Raw genomic sequence first — 18,642 nt, forward strand, 5'->3', positions numbered from 1 at the left:
TACTTGGTGGAGGGAGACCGCTCTCTCTTCCTCTATGTTTATACAGACAAACATCACATGCGCACTAGCACTCGGTGCACACTGCGCACAGGGAGCAGCGTCTATGTTGTCAAGTCATCCAAAAACATTGCAGACATTGGATACAAATTAAATGTTAATATCTTCGGTTGTGAGTGATGGAAACAAGTCGGCCTCAGCGACAATTATTTGAATAATTCAATGGATGATTTTTGCACACAGGTGATGACTAAAGTGTCTTATTACGATTTTTCTAATCTGACATCTCTATGTGACAGTCTTTGGAAATTGGATTTCTGGGCCGGGCGTCAATTAAGCTGCAGTACCGAAGCAAAACTTTAGGAGCAGTCGAAACCCGTGCTTTAGACCGGAACCCTGGCCCATTGCTCGAGATGCGCATATACTTCCTATTTGTCTGAAGTTCTTGTTTTTAAAATGGCGCCGTTAGACTTGGATAAGTATGTTGAGATTGCAAGACAGTGCAAATATTTACCAGAAAACGACTTAAAGGTGAGCATGAATATTATTTTTATTCGTGTACTTAATCAATACCCCAATGTTAGTACATTGGCTCTGGCTATATCAATCATATTGCGACATCAATATGGCTGGCTAAGGTAGCATGATTTCAGCTAAATGAAGGCAGCTAACGTTAGCCAGTACAGTAGGTTGCCTGTTAGCCGAACACGTCAAACCTTGGGATAGTCACGATAGAATATATGTATATTCTTGCTATTAGATATCTTGCTAACTAGTTAGACCTGTGAGCTAGATATGCAGATGACTACCGTTAACGGTAGCTAACGTTCGTGGGCTAGCCATGGTTTGTGAACTAACAGGCTAACGCGTTAGTTCTGTAGCAGATTACTATATAGGAAGGATACTAGCTTTCAGCACATACATTTATAGTCAGCTAGCCAGTTTTAGTATAGTACAGAGCAAATATTGGTGTCATTCGAAAACAACGTTGTGACCTGAAACCACAACGTTATTTCAATATTGGTTAGCTAATGTTAGACGTATCAATCAGGGCCCAGGAACTTGTAGCTAACTACCATTGCAAACCTAGGTTTAACAAATAACTTGTGAAGAAGCTGGGTTGATCAACTCCACGATATGTACATCTGGTCCATTGATGTGATCGTGGAGTTGAGAAACTCGGATACCTGTGAAGATGGCTCCCATTTAGAGAGGGTTTCTGCTGATATGGCCAAATATTCGAAAATTGGCCAATTCAAAGATGGTCGTTTAGAAATAGCAGTAGGTCCAGTGTGCAAGCCTTATTATGCAGCCTAATAATTTTGTCATGTCTCATCCCTCTCAGAGATTATGTGACTATGTATGTGATTTGCTACTCGAGGAATCAAATGTTCAACCAGTATCCACTCCAGTCACTGTTTGTGGAGACATTCATGGCCAGGTATTATCCAATGTTCATTTTGATACCATTCCCAAATGAATTGGTTCTCTTACTTTTTTGTTTTGTTTTTACATTAAAAATCATCTTCAATGATTTTAAATGCGTTATCCCAATGTGTGGTTGTATTGTTTTAAATTATCAAACAAATCTATCTACTATGCACATTCTGAATATTCCCATTTTATATTCCCATTCCCAATATTCCCATTTCCCACTGTCTCCAGTTTTATGACCTATGTGAACTCTTCAGAACTGGTGGACAAGTTCCAGACACAAACTACATTTTTATGGTAAGTGTGAAGTTGTATTGCTCTGCTGTAACAAAAATTGAATTTAGAACATAAACTGGATCTGACTTGTGATTGATCTGAACCCTTGTCAATGACTGTCTGTTTTGCCCAGGGAGACTTTGTGGACAGGGGATACTACAGCTTGGAGACATTCACGTACCTGCTAGCCTTAAAAGCCAAGTGGCCGGACCGCATCACGCTTCTACGAGGAAATCACGAAAGCAGGCAGATAACACAGGTGTACGGCTTTTACGGTGAGCAACATGCCTAATTGCTGGGGGCACATCAACTCTAACAACACATAAGACCATATGTATCCTTGTAGGGTCTCGTGCCATAGTTATTGGGACAATTGGCAACTAACCTGGTACCTAGAAGCAAACAAGTAGCTGAATTTCCTGGTTATTATGGTGTAATTACCATTTAACCTTGAGATTAAAGTATACTGAACAAAAATATACACGCAACATGTCAAGTGTTGGTTTCATGAGCTAAAATAAAAGATCCAAGAAATGTTTCATATGTACAAAAAGCTTATTTCTATCAAAGTGAGCATTTCTCCTTTTCCAAGATAATCCATCCACCAGACAGGTGTTGCATCTCAAGTACAGGTCAACCGATTATGATTTTCCCAACGCCGATTATTGGAGGACCAAAAAAAAAACCAATGCCGATTAATCGGACGCTTTTTTAAATTTTTATTAAAAAAATTTTTGTGTAATAATGACAATTAGAACAATACTGAATGAACACTTATTTTAACTTAATATAATACATCAATCAAATCTATTTAGCCTCAAATAAATAATGAAACATGTTCAATTTGGTTTAAATAATGCAAAAACAAAGTGTTGGAGAAGAAAGTGAAATATGTGCCATGTAAGAAAGCTAACGTTTAAGTTCCTTGCTCAGAACATGAGAACATATGAAAGCTGGTGGTTCCTTTTAACATGAGTCTTCAATATTCCCAGGTAAGAAGTTTTAGGTTGCAGTTATTATAGGAATTATAGGACTATTTCTCTCAAGACGATTTGTATTTCATATACCTTTGACTATTGGATGTTCTTATAGGCACTTTAGTATTGCCAGTGTAACAGTATAGCTTCCGTCCCTCTCCTCGCTCCTACCTGGGCTCGAACCAGGAACACATCGACAACAGCCACCCTCGAAGCAGCGTTACCCATGCAGAGCAAGGGGAACAACTACTCCAAGTCTCAGAGCGAGTGACGTTTGAAACGCTATTAGAGTGCACCCCACTAACTAGCTCGTCATTTCACATCGGTTACACCAGCCTAATCTTGGGAGTTGGTAGGCTTGAAGTCATAAACAGCGCAATGCTTGAAGCACAGCGAAGAGCTGCTGGCAAAACACACGAAAGTGCTGTTTGAATGAATGCTTATGAGCCTGCTGCTGCCTACCACCGCTCAGTCAGACTGCTCTATCAAATCATAGACTTAATATAATAAACACACAGAAATACGAGCCTTAGGTCATTAACCTGTTAGGGCTAGGGGGCAGTATTGACACGGCCGGATAAAAAACGTACCCGATTTAATCTGGTTACTACTCCTGCCCAGTAACTAGAATATGCATATAATTATTGACTTTGGATAGAAAACACCCTAAAGTTTCTAAAACTGTTTGAATGGTGTCTGTGAGTATAACAGAACTCAAATGGCAGTCCTCCTGAGAAGATTCCATGCAGGAAGTGGCCTGTCTGACAAGTGGTGTTTCATCTTGGCTCTTTTTATTGAAGACTGAGGATCTTTGCTCTAACGTGACACTTCCTACGGCTCCCATAGGCTCTCAGAGCCCGGGAAAAAGCTGAACGATATCGAGGCAGGCTCTGGCTGAAACACATTATCGCTTTTGGCAAGTGGCCGATCTGAGTACTATGGGCTTAGGCGCGTGCCCGAGTCGACCAAATGCTTTATTTTCTTTTGTCTGTTTACCTAAACGCAGATTCCCGGTCGGAATATTATCGCTTTTTTATGAGAAAAATGGCATAAAAATTGATTTTAAACAGCGGTTGACATGCTTCGAAGTACGGTAATGGAATATTTAGATTTTTTTTGTCACGAATTGCGCCATGCTCGTCACCCTTATTTACCCTTTCGGATAGTGTCTTGAACGCACAAACAAAACGCCGCTGTTTGCATATAACTATGGATTATTTTGAACCAAACCAACATTTGTTATTGAAGTAGAAGTCCTGGGAGTGCATTCTGACGAAGACAGCAAAGGTAATAACATTTTTCTTATAGTAAATGTGACTTTTCTGAGTGCTAAACTTGCTGGGTGTCTAAATAGCTAGCCCTGTGATGCCGGGCTATCTACTGAGAATATTGCAAAATGTGCTTTCACCGAAAAGCTATTTCAAAGTCGGACATATCGAGTGCATAGAGGAGTTCTGTATCTATAATTCTTAAAATAATTGTTATGCTTTTTGTGAACGTTTATCGTGAGTAATTTAGTAAATTCACCGGCAGTGTTCGGTGGGAATGCTAGTCACATGCTAGTCACATGCTAATGTAAAAAGCTGTTTTTTTATATAAATATGAACTTGATTGAACAAAACATCCATGTATTGTATAACATAATGTCCTAGGGTTGTCATCTGATGAAGATCATCAAAGGTTAGTGCTGCATTTAGCTGTGGTTTGGGTTTATGTGACATATGCTAGCTTGAAAAATGGGTGTCTGATTATTTCTGGCTGGGTACTCTGCTGACATAATCTAATGTTTTGCTTTCGTTGTAAAGCCTTTTTGAAATCGGCCAGTGTGGTTAGATTAACGAGAGTCTTGTCTTTAAAATGGTGTAAAATAGTCATATGTTTGAAAAATTGAAGTTTTTGCATTTTTGAGGTTTTTGAATAACGCGCCACGGGATTACACTGGCTGTTACGTAGGTGGGACGATTTGGTGCCACCTATCCTAGAGAGGTTAATATGGTCGAATCCGGAAACTATCATTTCGAAAACGAAATGTTTATTATTTCAGTGAAATACGGAACCGTTCCGTATTTAATCTAACGGGTGGCATCCCTAAGTCTAAATATTCCTGTTACATTGCACAACCTTCACTGTTATATCATAATTACGTAAAATTCTGGCAAATTAGTTCGCAACGAGCCAGGCGGCCCAAACTGCTGCATATACCCTGACTCTGTTGCAAGAGAAGTGACACATTTTCCCTAGTTAAAAGAAATGTATGTTAGCAGGCAATATTAACTAAATATGCAGGTTTAAACATATATACTTGTGTATTGATTTGAACCTTTTAGGAACAGACCAATATCCAATGGTAGAACGTGGCGAGAAATACAAATACCTCAAAAATGCTATAACTTCAATTTCTCAAACAATCAACTATTTTACAGCATTTTAAAGACAAGACTCTCGTTAATCTAACCACATTGTCCGATTTCAAAAAGGCTTTACAGCGAAAGCAAAACAGATTATGTCAGGAGAGTACCCTGCCAAAAATAATCACACAGCCATTTTCAAAGCAAGCATATATGTCACAAAAACCAAAACCACAGCTAAATGCAGCACTAACCTTTGATGATCTTCATCAGATGACACTCCTAGGACAACCCCTCACTAAACTCAGAATTACTATAAGAAAAATTGGATTACCTTTGCTGTTCTTTGTCAGAATGCACTCCCAGGACTTCTACTTCAACAACAAATGTTGTTTTGGTTCCAAATAATCCATAGTTATAATCAAATAGCTCCGTTTTGTTTGTGCGTTCAGGTCACTATACGAAGGGTGACGCGCGAGCGCATTTCGTGACAAAAAAATTCAAAATATTCCATTACCGTATTTCGAAGCATGTCAAACACTGTTTAAAATCCATTTTTATGCAATTTTTCTCGTAAAATAGCGATAGTATTCCAACCGGGCGACGTTGTATTCATTCAAAGACTGAACAAACAAAATGGAGTGGTCTCGTGGACGCGCATCTCCAGTGTCACTGTTCCCAGCCTGACCACTAACAAATACTCCTGCTGTTCTTCGCCCAGAGACTGCAGACACCCCATTACACTTTCTGGTGCCTTCTGAGAGCCAATGGAAGCCTTAGAAAATGTCACGTTACAGCACAGATGCTGTATTTTCGATATAGATGCTACAGAAGGACAATAAATTGTCAGACAGGGCACTTCCTGTATGGAATCTTCTCAGGTTTTGGCCTGCCATATGAGTTCTGAAAAACTCACAGACACCATTCAAACAGTTTTAGAAACTTTAGAGTGTTTTCTATCCGAATCTACTAATTATATGCATATTCTAGTTTCTGGGCAGGAGTAGTAACCAGATTAAATCAGGTACGTTTTTTTTACCCGGCCATGAAAATACTGTAACCGATCCCAAACAGGTTAAGAAAGGCATTAATGTTTATGGTTAGGTACACGTTGGAGCAACGCAGGACAGGCTAGATAAACTAGTAATATCATCAACCGTGTGTAGTTAAGTAGTGATTATGATTGATTGATTGATTGTTTTTTATAAGATAAGTTTAATGCTAGCTAGCAACTTACCTTGGCTTCTTACTGCATTCACGTAACAGGCAGGCTCCTCATGGAGTGCAATGTAAAGCAGATGGTTAGAGCGTTGGACTAGTTAACCGTAAGGTTGCAAGATTGAATCCCCGAGCTGACAAGGTAAAAATCTGTCGTTCTGCCCCTGAACAAGGCAGTTAACCCACCGTTCCTAGGCCGTCATTGAAAATAAGAATGTGTTCTTAACTGACTTGCCTAGTTAAATAAAGGTGTAAAAAAATATATATATATAATCGGCGTCCAAAAATACCGATATCCGATTGTTATGAAAACTTGAAATCGGCCCTAATTAATCGGCCATTCCAATTAATCGGTCGACCTCTAATCTCAAGAAGCTGATTAAACAGCATGTTCATTACAAAGGTGCAGCTTGGGTTGGGGACAATGAAAGTCCACTTTAAAATGTGCAGTTTTGTCTCACAACACAATGCCACAGATGTCTCAAGTTTTAAGGGAGTGTGCAATTGGTATGCTGACTGCAGGAATGTCCACCATAGCTTTTGCCAGAGAATTTTAATGTTACTTTCTTTAATATAAACCGCCTCCAACGTCATTTTAGAGAATTTGGCAATACTTCCAACCGGTCTCACAACCGCAGAGTATGTGTAACCACGCCAGCCCAGGACCTCCACATCCGGCTTCTTCACCTGCGGTGTCGTCTGAGATCATCCACCCGGACAGCTGATAAAACTGTGGGTTTGCACAATGGAAGAATTTCTGCATTACTGTCAGAAACCGTCTCAGGGAAGCTCATCCGCATGCTCTTCTGAGACCAGGGTCTTGACCTGACTGCGGTTCGGTGTTGTAATCGACTTCAGTGGGCAAATACTCACCTTCAATGGCCACTGGCACGCTGGAGAAGTGTGCTCATCATGGATGAATCCCGGTTTCAATTGTACCGGGCAGACGGTGTCGTGTGGACGAGCTGTTTGCTGATGTCAACATTGTTAACAGAGTGCCCCATGGTGGCGGCGTGGTTATGGCAGCGGCAGGCATAAGCAACGGACAACGAACACAATTGCATTTTATTGATGGCAATTTGAATGCACAGACATACCGTGACGAGATCCTGAGGCCATTGTCGTGCCATTCATCCGCCGCCATCACGTTTATCATGATAATGCACGGTCCCATGTCACAAGGATCTGTACACAATTCCAGGGTCCGCACAAGGAGCTTGAGGTGTATAAAGTATGCGAATTTGGCATTCTGAAATTCAAGTACTCAGACATTTTCTCAAGTTGGTACTTCAATTAAAATGAGGAGAACAGATAATGATCAAATACATTTATGAAAAATATTTAAAATGTATTGGTTTTGCTAATTCAATTCCAAGCGGGCTGAACTGACTTTTATTTTTTTTGTTAACTTATTTTGTACATAATGTTGCCGGTACCATCTCTTATGACCGAAAAGAACTTCTAGACATCAGGACTGACTTTACTCATCATGGACTGGCAGAATCCTTTTTTTCCCTTGAACGAGTCTGACGAGCCAGATGCAAATGATATACTCCTTTCTCGGGGACAGGCCCAGATCCCCATGATTTGCGTGGCGAAAAAGGGGCCAAAGGGCGGGCTGCCTTCTGAGAATTCGTAGGGGATCGAATAAACCCCCACTTCCTTCCATTCTGCTAGCAAACGTGCAATCTTTGGAGAATAAAACGGATGACATAAGCGCAAGATTAAGCTACCAACGGGACATTCCAAACAGCAATATCTTAAGCTTCACAGAGTCGTGGCTGAACGACGACAATATCAACATACAGCTGGCTGGTTATACGCTGTAACGGCAGGATAGAACAGTGGCGTCTGGTAAGACAAGGGGCGGAAGACTGTATTTTTGTAAATAACAGCTGATGCACGATATTTAAGTCTCGAGCTATTGCACGCCTGAGGTAAAGTATCTCATGATAAGCTGTAGACCACATGATCTACCTAGAGCGTTTTCATCTATTTTTATAGCTGTTTACATACCACCACAGGCTGGCACTAAGACAGCATTGAATGAGCTGTATTCCGCCATAAGCAAACAAGAAAACGCTCACCCAGAGGTGGCACTCCTAGTACACGGGGACTTTAATGCAGGGAAACTTAAATCCATTTTACCAAATTTTCGATCAGCATGTTAAATGTGCAACCAGCGGGGGAAAAAAACTCTGGACCACCTTTACTCCACACACAGAGACGCATTCAAAGCTCTCCCATGCCCTCCATTTGGCAAATCTGACCATAATTCTATCCTCCTGATTCCTGCTCACAAGTAAAAATTAAAGCGGGAAGCACCAGTCTAGATCAATAAAAAAAGTGGTCAGATGAAGCAGATGCTAAACTACAGGACTGTTATGCTAGCACAGACTGGAATATGTTCTGGGATTCCTCTGATGGCATTGAGGAGTACACCACATCAATCATTGGCTTCATCAATAAGTGCATCGACGACGTCATCCCCACAGTGACCGTACGTACATACCCCAACCAGAAGCCATGGATTACAGGCAACATCCACACTGAGCTTTCAAGGAGCGGGACTCTAACCCAGAAGCTTATAAGAAATGCCGCTATGCCCTCTGACGAACCATCAAACAGGCAAAGCATCAATACAGGACTAAGATCAAATCGTACTACACCAGGTCTGACGCTCGTCGGATGTGGCAGGGCTTGCAAACCATAATAGACTACAAAGGGAAGGACAGCCGAGAGCTGCCCAGTGACACGAGCCTACCAGACGAGCTATGCTCGCTTCGAGGCAAATAATACTGAAACATGCATGAGAGCTCCAGCTGTTCCGGAAGACTGTGTGATCACGCTCTCCGCAGCCGATGTGAGTAAGACCTTTAGACATTAGACATTTTCAAGGCTACAGGTCCAGATGGATTACCAGGACGTGTACTGCAAGCATGCGCTGACCAACTGGCAAGTGTCTTCACTGCCATTTTTAACCTCTCCCTGTCCGAGGTAACCTGCTTAAATGACTACCGACCTGTAGCACTCACGTCTGTAGCCATGAAGTGCTTTGAAAGGCTGATCATGGCTCACATCAACACCATTATCCCAGAAACCCTAGACCCACTCCAATTTGCATACCGCCCTAACAGATCCACAGAGGATGCAATCTCTATTGCACTCCACACTGCCATTTCCCACCTGGACAAAAGGAACACCTACAGTGAGAGGGAAAAAGTATTTGATCCCCTGCTGATTTTGTACGTTTGCCCACTGACAAAGAAATGATCAGTCTATAATTTTAATGGTAGGTTTATTTGAACAGTGAGAGACAGAATAACAACAAAAAATCCAGAAAAACGCATGTCAATGTTATAAATTGATTTGCATTTTAATGAGGGAAATAAGTATTTGACCCCTCTGCAAAACATGACTTAGTACTTGGTGGCAAAACCCTTGTTGGCAATCACAGAGGTCAGACGTTTCTTGTAGTTGGCCACCAGGTTTGCACACATCTCAGGAGCGATTTTGTCCCACTCCTCTTTGCAGATCTTCTCCAAGTCATTAAGGTTTCGAGGCTGACGTTTGGCAACTCGAACCTTCAGCTACCCCCCACAGATTTTCTATGGGATTGAGGTCTGGAGACTGGCTAGGCCACTCCAGGACCTTAATGTGCTTCTTCTTGAGCCACTCCTTTGTTGCCTTGGCCGTGTGTTTTGGGTCATTGTCATGCTGGAATACCCATCCATGATCCATTTTCAATGCCCTGGCTGAGGGAAGGAGGTTCTCACCCAAGATTTGACAGTACATAGCCCCGTCCATCGTCCCTTTTGATGCGGTGAAGTCCTGTCCCCTTAGCAGAAAAATACCCCCAAAGCATAATGTTTCCACCTCCATGTTTGACGGTGGGGATGGTGTTCTTGGGGTCATAGGCAGCATTCCTCCTCCTCCAAACACGGCAAGTTGAGTTGATGTCAAAGAGCTCCATTTTGGTCTCATCTGACCACAACACTTTCGCCCAGTTGTCCTCTGAATCATTCAGATGTTCATTGGCAAACTTCAGACGGGCATGTATATGTGCTTTCTTGAGCAGGGGGACCTTGCGGGCGCTGCAGGATTTCAGTTCTTCACGGCGTAGTGTGTTACCAACTGTTTTCTTGGTGACTATGGTCCCAGCTGCCTTGAGATCATTGACAAGATCCTCCCGTGTAGTACTGGGCTGATTCCTCACCGTTCTCATGATCATTACAACTCCATGAGGTGAGATCTTGCATGGAGCCCCAGGCCGAGGGAGATTGACAGTACTTTTGTGTTTCTTCCATTTGCGAATAATCGCACCAACTGTTGTCACCTTCTCACCAAGCTGCTTGGCGATGGTCTTGTAGCCCATTCCAGCCTTGTGTTGGTCTACAATCTTGTCCCTGACATCCTTGGAGGGCTCTTTGGTCTTGGCCATGGTGGAGAGTTTGGAATCTGATTCATTGCTTCTGTGGACAGGTGTCTTTTATACAGGTAACAAACTGAGATTAGGAACACTCCCTTTATTAAGAGTGTGCTCCTAATCTCAGCTCGTTACCTGTATATAGACTATTTGCATTGCCTCACCTCTCCCCCTCTTTTACACCGCTGCTAATCTCTTGTTATCATCTAGGCATAGTCACTTTAATAACTCTACCTACATGTACATATTACCTGAACTAACCGATGCCCCCGCACATTGACTCTGTACCGGTACCCCCCTGTATATAGTCTCGCTATTGTTATTTTACTGCTGCTTTTTAAGTACTTGTTACTTTTATTTGTTTTTCTTATCTGTATTTTTTTAAACTGCATTATTGGTTAAGAGCTTGTAAGTAAGCATTTCTCTGTAAGGTCTACACCTGTTGTATTTGGGGCATGTGACTATTAAAATTTGATTTGATTGGGTGCCGCCAAAGCTCACATCGATGGCTAAAATGCCGGGCAAATGTAGATTCATCACTACTCAGATTACAAAATAATCAGTACTGACTTACCACTCATGTATTGAGTAAATAAGTAGTGAAACAACGTATTATTGAGTAGAACTTAAGACAGTGATGAATACTACGGTAGTTTTTTCCCCCCCATGCGGTTGTGGCGATATACTGCCATCTGGTGGTGACTAGAAACAATACTATAACATTTAAGTATTACAAATTGATGGTCCTTGAAAATATTAGTGCTTGAAAAAGTCCTTGAATTTGATTTTCCACTGTCTGTACGAACCCTGCAATTCTTGGAGTTCTTCCATGGCCTGCGTACTCACCTGACATGTCACCCATTGAGTATGTTTTGGATGATCTGGATCAACGTGTACCACAGCGTGTCTCAGTTTCCGCCAATATCCAGCAACTTCACATAGCCATTGAAAAAGAGTGGGACAACATTCCACAGGCCACAATCAACAGCCTGATCAACTCGATGCGAAGGAGATTTTTTTTCACTGCATGAGGCCAATGGTGGTCATACCAGATACTGACTGGTTTTCTGATCCCCGCCCCAATTTCTTTTTTAAAGGTATCTGACCAATAGATGCATATCGGTATTCCCAGTCATGTGAATTCCATAGATTCGGGCCTAATTAATTTATTTCAATTTTCTGATTTCCTTATATATATTTTATTTAACCTTTATTTAACTAGGCAAGTCAGTTAAGAACAAATTCTTATTTACAATGACGGCCTACCCCAGCCAAACGCTAACAATGCGGGATAAATTGTGTGCTGCCTTATGGGACTCCCAATCACGGCCGGTTGTGACACAGCCTGGAATCGAACCAGGGTCTGCAGTGACTCGTTTAGCGCTGATATGCAGTGCATTAGACCTCTGTGCCACTAGGGAACCTATAAATGGGAACTGTAACTCAGTTAAAGTTTTTAAATTGTTGCATGTTGCGTTTTAAAGTTTTGTTCAGTGTAAAAAAAAAAAAAATGCTGCCAGATTTGTAAAGTGTTCTAGTATTTTAACTTGTTATTTTTTGCAGATGAGTGCCAAACTAAATATGGGAATGCAAATGCGTGGCGATACTGCACTAAAGTGTTTGACATGCTAACAGTAGCGGCTGTAAGTCCAATCACCATGACCTTTCACACTTCTTTGAATGCATGTGCTTTATCTATCTTACATTTTCCCACACATATGAATCAATCACTTACAGAGTTTCTTACCACAGTTGATAGACGAGCAGGTCCTTTGTGTGCATGGTGGTCTTTCACCTGACATCAAGACACTGGACCAGATCCGCACAATCGAGCGCAACCAAGAGATTCCCCACAAGGGGGCCTTCTGTGACCTGGTGTGGTCCGACCCAGAGGATGTGGACACCTGGGCCATCAGTCCGCGAGGTGCAGGCTGGCTGTTTGGCGCCAAGGTCACTAATGAGGTAAACGCATCAAATTGTTGTCCTGAGTAGAGGGCTAACTACAACAGCTTATAATGATGATATGAATAGACCTAGATGGTAGGCTTGGGTGGTTTATACAGTATACCAGGATATTTTGAAATACCAAAGGTATGATTTTCATTACAGTAAAAATGCTTGGGGTTTGCATGCTACGCCACTGCTTATAAATATAAGTTAACTATCTAAGATGTGCCAAATAAATTATCTCCAGTTCAGGGCTCCAGTTATGCATTTGGTTCTCTAACTTGCTAGCTAAGTGGCTAGCTTGTAAGATCAAGCTTCTTGGTTACAGCAGAGACAAACAATCCCCTCCTGGATCAAGATCCCTGCTGCCCAATTTGTTTTGTGCATTTCTGTGGGGTTTTTTTCTTTTTCAATTTGAAAGAGAGACCTATGTTGAATACTGAGCTCATCTGTGGTTCTGTTTGACCCATTTCAGTTTGTTCACATCAATAATCTGAAGCTGATTTGCCGTGCACACCAGCTGGTCCATGAGGGCTACAAGTTCATGTTTGACGAGAAGCTGGTGACGGTGTGGTCCGCACCCAACTACTGTTACCGCTGTGGAAACATTGCCTCTATCATGGTCTTCAAAGACGTGAACACGCGGGAGCCCAAGCTGTTCCGCGCCGTGCCCGACTCGGAGAGGGTCATCCCTCCCAGAACAACAACACCTTACTTCCTCTAATCACAAGAGCCATTTTGTTCACTCCAAAAATAGCCCGTTGCCTCTTTCCCTCACCCATTTCCCGTTTGCAGTCTTAAGGAAGTGGATAGGTGTAACTAAGAAATTACAATACAATGGCTTCACCTTGATCTGGTCCAGAACTACCCATAGCTCTTACCCCTTCAGTGTTTACAGATCTGAAGGAATGAGATGTGTATAAGCAACATGATGTAAGCTCCCCTAAGCCTCATTGAAAGGTTGAGCTGTCACTAGTTTGTTTACTTTACATCTGTCTCATCCCTTTAGATCTGCAAAAACCTAAGTGATAGATGCTTCTGGACTGAATCTTGTAATATGTTTAGGGGATCTATCTGGTTTGTTGTCATCTGCAAAGGGTTAGTGGTTTTGGGCTGGGACTGGGCTATTGTCCCCACTGTCAACTACCCCCCCAGCTTCTCCCAACGGGACTCGCATTTCTCTATCTGCTTTATTGAACATTTTCTTTCTTGAAATATCCCATCTCAGTCCTGCCTCATTCCCTTGATAGTATTTGATGTTGCCAAATGCATATTTGTTTTTGTAGATTAACATTGTTGCATTGGATGAATTGACTCAATAGTACTGTTGGCCCTTCATTTCAATTGAAGCCCTATCTTTATACTTCACGCCAATACTCCTGATTTTAATTTCTACTCCCTCAAATTCTATTTGATGTGAGTAAATGGGACACGCTGTTCCTATTAAATGTAATTGTAGCCAACAGTGTATTTGTATGAATATGTTTTGCAGCTTTGTGCACATTCAACGGTCATTCATCTACTCTGCTTCTTTATAGGGATATTATCCTATGCTGTCGCGGATTGAATTCCTTGAATTGCACTGTGTCTCAGAATTCCATGTTAACTATTGAATGGAATTCGGTGATGTGTGAGTTTTATCGTTCCAACTGGGTCGATATCGCAATTACGCTAAAGGCATGTCAGATCTGATACTATGGACTCTCAGCTGTAATCTATAGAAGAAAACAGTTTTATCCTCATGCCGTACTATCTTCACAGATATTATTTCCACCGAAGACAGCAACTTAAGTATGCTGTTGTTTTTTAAACCAGATCAGGGTGATTGGGGAGGGGTTAAGTCTTGGGGACTGAGTGGGCGATTAGGCTTTTGTACATTCAAATAATTGTATTGATTATTTCTCAATTTTTTTTCTGATTTGTTGTATTTTATTATTGTAGACCGCAATCAACCTACCAATTGAAAATAAAAAGCCTTTAACTTAAGTACCTGTTTATTTTGTTAAAATATCCAACGGTGGTTGCTGCATTTGTGGCAGACCAGCTGACATCCTGACTAGACTACGTTGGTGTGCAAATTGGTGTGTCACTAGAGAACAAACTGGATGAGCTCCGTTTGAGACTATTCTATCAACGGGACCTGAAGAACTTTAATATTCTATGTTTCATGGAGTTTTGGCTGAACAAGAACATGGATAATATACTGCTGGCTTTTCCATGCATCGTCAAGACTGGTCAGCATCCTCAGGTAAGATGAGGGGTCTGTCTCTTTGTTAACTAACTGGTGCATGATCTCTAATGTTAAGTCTCTGTTTTTGCTTGCTTGAGTTACCAAACCTCATGATAAGCTGCAGACCATATTATTTACCATGAGAGTTATCTATTTTTCGTAGCTGTCCATTTACCACCACCAAACTGATGCTGTCACTAAGACCGCACTCAACGAGCTGTACAGTCATGGCCAAAAGTTGAATGACACAAATATACATTTCCACACAGTTTGCTGCTTCAGTGTCTTTAGATATTTTTGTCAGATGTTACTATGGAATACTGAAGTATAATTACAAGCATTTCATAAGTGTCAAAGGATTTTATTGACAATTACATGAAGTTGATAAGAGTCAATATTTGCAGTGTTGGCCCTTCTTTTTCAAGACCTCTGCAATCTGCCCTGGCATGCTGTCAATTAACTTCTGGGCCACATCCTGACTGATGGCAGCCCATTGTTGCATAATCAATGCTTGGAGTTTGTCAGAATTTGTGGGTTTTTGTTTGTCCACCCGCCTCTTGAGGATTAACCACAAGTTCTCAATGGGATTAAGGTCTGGGGAGTTTCCTGGCCATGAACCCAAAATATTGATGTTTTGTTCCTCTAGCCACTTAGTTATCACTTTTGCCTTATGGCAAGGTGCTCCATCATGCTGGAAAAGGCATTGTTTGTCACCAAACTGTTCCTGGATGGTTGGGAGAAGTTGCTCTCGGAGGATGTGTTGGTACCATTCTTTATTCTTAGGCAAAATTGTGAGTGAGCCCACTCCCTTGGCTGAGAAGCAACCCCACACATGAATGGTCTCAGGATGCTTTACTGTTGGCATGACACAGGACTGATTGTAGCGCTCACCTTGTCTTCTCCGGACAAGCTTTTTTCCGGATGCCCCAAACAATCGGAAAGGGGATTCACCCCAGTCCTCAGCAATCCAATCCTTGTACCTTTTGCAGAATATCAGTGTGTCCCTGATGTTTTTCCTGGAGAGAAGTGGCTTCTTTGCTGCCCTTCTTGACACCAGGCCATCCTCCATGTCTTCACCTCACTGTGCGTGCAGATGCACTCACACCTGCCTGCTGCCATTCCTGAACAAACTCTGTACTGGTGGTGCCCTGATCCTGCAGCTGAATCAACTTTAGGAGACGGTCCTGGCGCTTGCTGGACTTTCTTGGGCTCCCTGAAGCCTTCTTCACAACAATTGAACCGCTCTCCTTGAAGTTCTTGATGATCCGATAAATGTTTGATTTAGGCGCAATCTTACTGCCAGCAATATCCTTGCCTGTGAAGCCCTTTTTGTGCAAAGCAATGATGACGGCACGTGTTTCCTTGCAGGTAACCATGATTGACAGAGGAAGAACAATGATTCCAAGCACCATCCTTCTTTTGAAGCTTCCAGTCTGTTATTCAAGCTCAATCAGCATGACAGAGTGATCTCCAGCCTTGTCCTCGTCAACACTCACACCTGTGTTAATGAGAGAATCACTGACATGATGTCAGCTGGTCCTTTTGTGGCAGGGCTGAAATGCAGTGGAAATGTTTTTTGAGGATTCAGTTCATTTGCATGGCAAAGAGGGACTTTGCAATTAATTGCAATTCATCTGCTCACTCTTCATAACATTCTGGAGTATGTGCAAATTGCCATCATACAAACTGAGGCAGCAGACTTTGTGAAAATTAATATTTGTGTCATTCTCAACTTTTGGCCACGACTGTATAGTGCCGTAAGCAAACAAGAAAATGCACACCCAGAGGCGGTGCTTTTTGTGGCCGGTGATTTTAATGCAGGGAAACTGAAATCCGTGTCCACATCACTAAGGATCTATCATGGTCCAGACACATCAACACGGTCATGAAGAGGGCACGACAACACCCCTTCCACCTCTGGAGGCTGAGAAGATTTGCCATGGGCCCTCAGATCCTCAAATTCTGCAGCTGCACCATTGAGAGCATCTTGACTGGCTGCATCACCGCTTGGTATGGCAACTACTTGGCATCTGACTGCAAGGGACTACAGAGGGTAGTGCGTATGGCCAAGTACATCACTGGGGCAGGGAGCTCACTAGGTCCCTGCCATCAAGTTCACAGTTGTCTTGAAAGCACCATAAATCCAGAGAATGCCAGACTGATGAAAGTTTGACAAAAGTTGCCCAGAATGACCGCTGCGCCACGTTCCTGTTCAAGTAAGGTGAGTCCAAAAATGTCTTGCTGCTGCATAAATGATGTAATATGCCAGGGAGATATGTATACTGTAGCTAAGAAAGTAATACTAAGTGTATGGTGTGTTGTAAGCTGTTAGTAACCCATGTGCCTCACCCTAATATTTTGGTCCCTTTCCCCCTCATAACTTAGCCTACTGTTCTGACTTGGTTGGTGGTGCACATGTAGCCTGTTTTAGAGAAATGTAAACATAAAATATTGTAAGAGCTTTCATTGCTTATAAGCCCCCGTTATTTATCCTACGGTTCTGACTTGGTGTACAGGGAGAATACTGTAAGAATGGCCCATGTTCTGAATTCTGTCGCTGTATATTTCAAAAGTGCTGAACTAATAGTTATATTGACTACGTCCGTCCTAGCTCGCGCATTGTCAATCGAAATTACGGATTGTCTCTTATCCGCTCGTCGTCCCCTTATGTCGTAGTTTGTACATCTGAATTGTTAGTAGAAACCACATTTGTTTAAGCAAGTCAGTCATGTTTTTTTTAAGGCAGTAAATGAGGGTGAATTAACTGTTTCACTGCCAGACAAGGATTCACTCTGTGGTGCTGAAAAAAAGCTCTGCTGTCGGGACAGCTTTATGTAGGTCCTAACAGTGTGGGCAGCATTTGTCACCGCTACAGTGCAATTAATGTATTGTTTAGTGTTGTGTAGTGGCTTTGCTGGCATGCATCAATTTCTGTTGAGTTTGCCCCACCCAGATTTACATGCAGAAATTGTCATTGCTTTCTGCTACCGTATGGCAAGCTGTGCCGATGCACCAAGTCTGGAACAAACAGTTGCCCTGAACAGCTTCTATCCCCAAGCAATAACACTGCTAAATAGTTCACCAAATACAGTGCCTTCAGAAAGTGTTCACACCCCTTGACTTTTCCCCCCAAAAAATGTAACAAAATGGGATTAAAATGTCTGTCTTTATTTTTACAACGATCTACACAAAATCCTTTAACGTGAAAGTGGAAGAAAGATTCTAACATTTGAAATGTGTATGAAAAATGTATGAATGTATGAAAAATACAACTCTTTATTAGATAAGTATTCATCTTAAGCAATTACAGCTTAAACTGTCTTGCCATAGATTTTCAAGCAGATTTAAGTCAAAACGGTAGCTAGGCCACTCGAGCATTCACTGTCTGCTTGATAAGCAACGCCAGTGTACAATGCATTCAGAAAGTATTCAAACCCCTTGACTTTTTCCACATTTTGTTACATTACAGCCTTATTCTAGAATGGATTAAATAGTTTTTTTCCTCATCAATATACACACAATACCCCATAATGACAAAGCAAAAACAGCTTTTTAGAAATGTTGGCAAATGTATAAAAAAAAAAAACCCGAAAGTATCCCATTTACTTAAGTATTACTCAGTACTTTGTTGAAGCACCTTTTGGCAGCAATTTACAGCCTCGAGTCTTCTTGTGCATGACGCTACAAGCTTGGCACACCTGTATTTGGGGAGTTTCTCCCATTCTTCTCTGCAGATCCTCTCAAGCTCTGTCAGGTTGGATGGGGAGCGTCATTGCACAGCTATTTTCA

At 41.9% G+C, this 18,642-nt stretch overlaps 1 protein-coding gene across 1 annotated transcript; it reads left to right on the forward strand.

The window, feature by feature from the left end:
• Positions 1-370: 370 nt before the first annotated feature.
• On the forward strand, positions 371-13,969 carry LOC106570422 (serine/threonine-protein phosphatase 6 catalytic subunit). The gene is made up of 7 exons (XM_014142737.3): positions 371-528; positions 1,343-1,438; positions 1,663-1,728; positions 1,841-1,982; positions 12,240-12,319; positions 12,429-12,638; positions 13,099-13,969. Exons 1-7 carry the CDS (start codon positions 454-456, stop codon positions 13,345-13,347), a joined length of 918 nt encoding a protein of 305 aa, XP_013998212.1. The 5' UTR covers positions 371-453; the 3' UTR covers positions 13,348-13,969.
• The last annotated feature ends 4,673 nt before the right edge of the window (positions 13,970-18,642 follow it).

Source organism: Salmo salar, chromosome 01, assembly GCF_965601325.2.
Source record: "Salmo salar chromosome 01, fSalSal1, whole genome shotgun sequence".
NCBI classification, from domain to species: Eukaryota; Metazoa; Chordata; class Actinopteri; order Salmoniformes; family Salmonidae; genus Salmo; species Salmo salar.

What these genes read in the sequence shown, in the direction of transcription:
- LOC106570422 (XM_014142737.3), top strand. Translation starts at nt 454, where the DNA reads ATGGCGCCGTTAGACTTGGATAAGTATGTTGAGATTGCAAGACAGTGC. An exon ending in GTGGAGACATTCATGGCCAG is followed by an intron (nt 1,439 to 1,662) that starts GTATTATCCAAT and finishes CACTGTCTCCAG; the next exon opens with TTTTATGACCTATGTGAACT. An exon ending in ACATGCTAACAGTAGCGGCT is followed by an intron (nt 12,320 to 12,428) that starts GTAAGTCCAATC and finishes TTCTTACCACAG; the next exon opens with TTGATAGACGAGCAGGTCCT.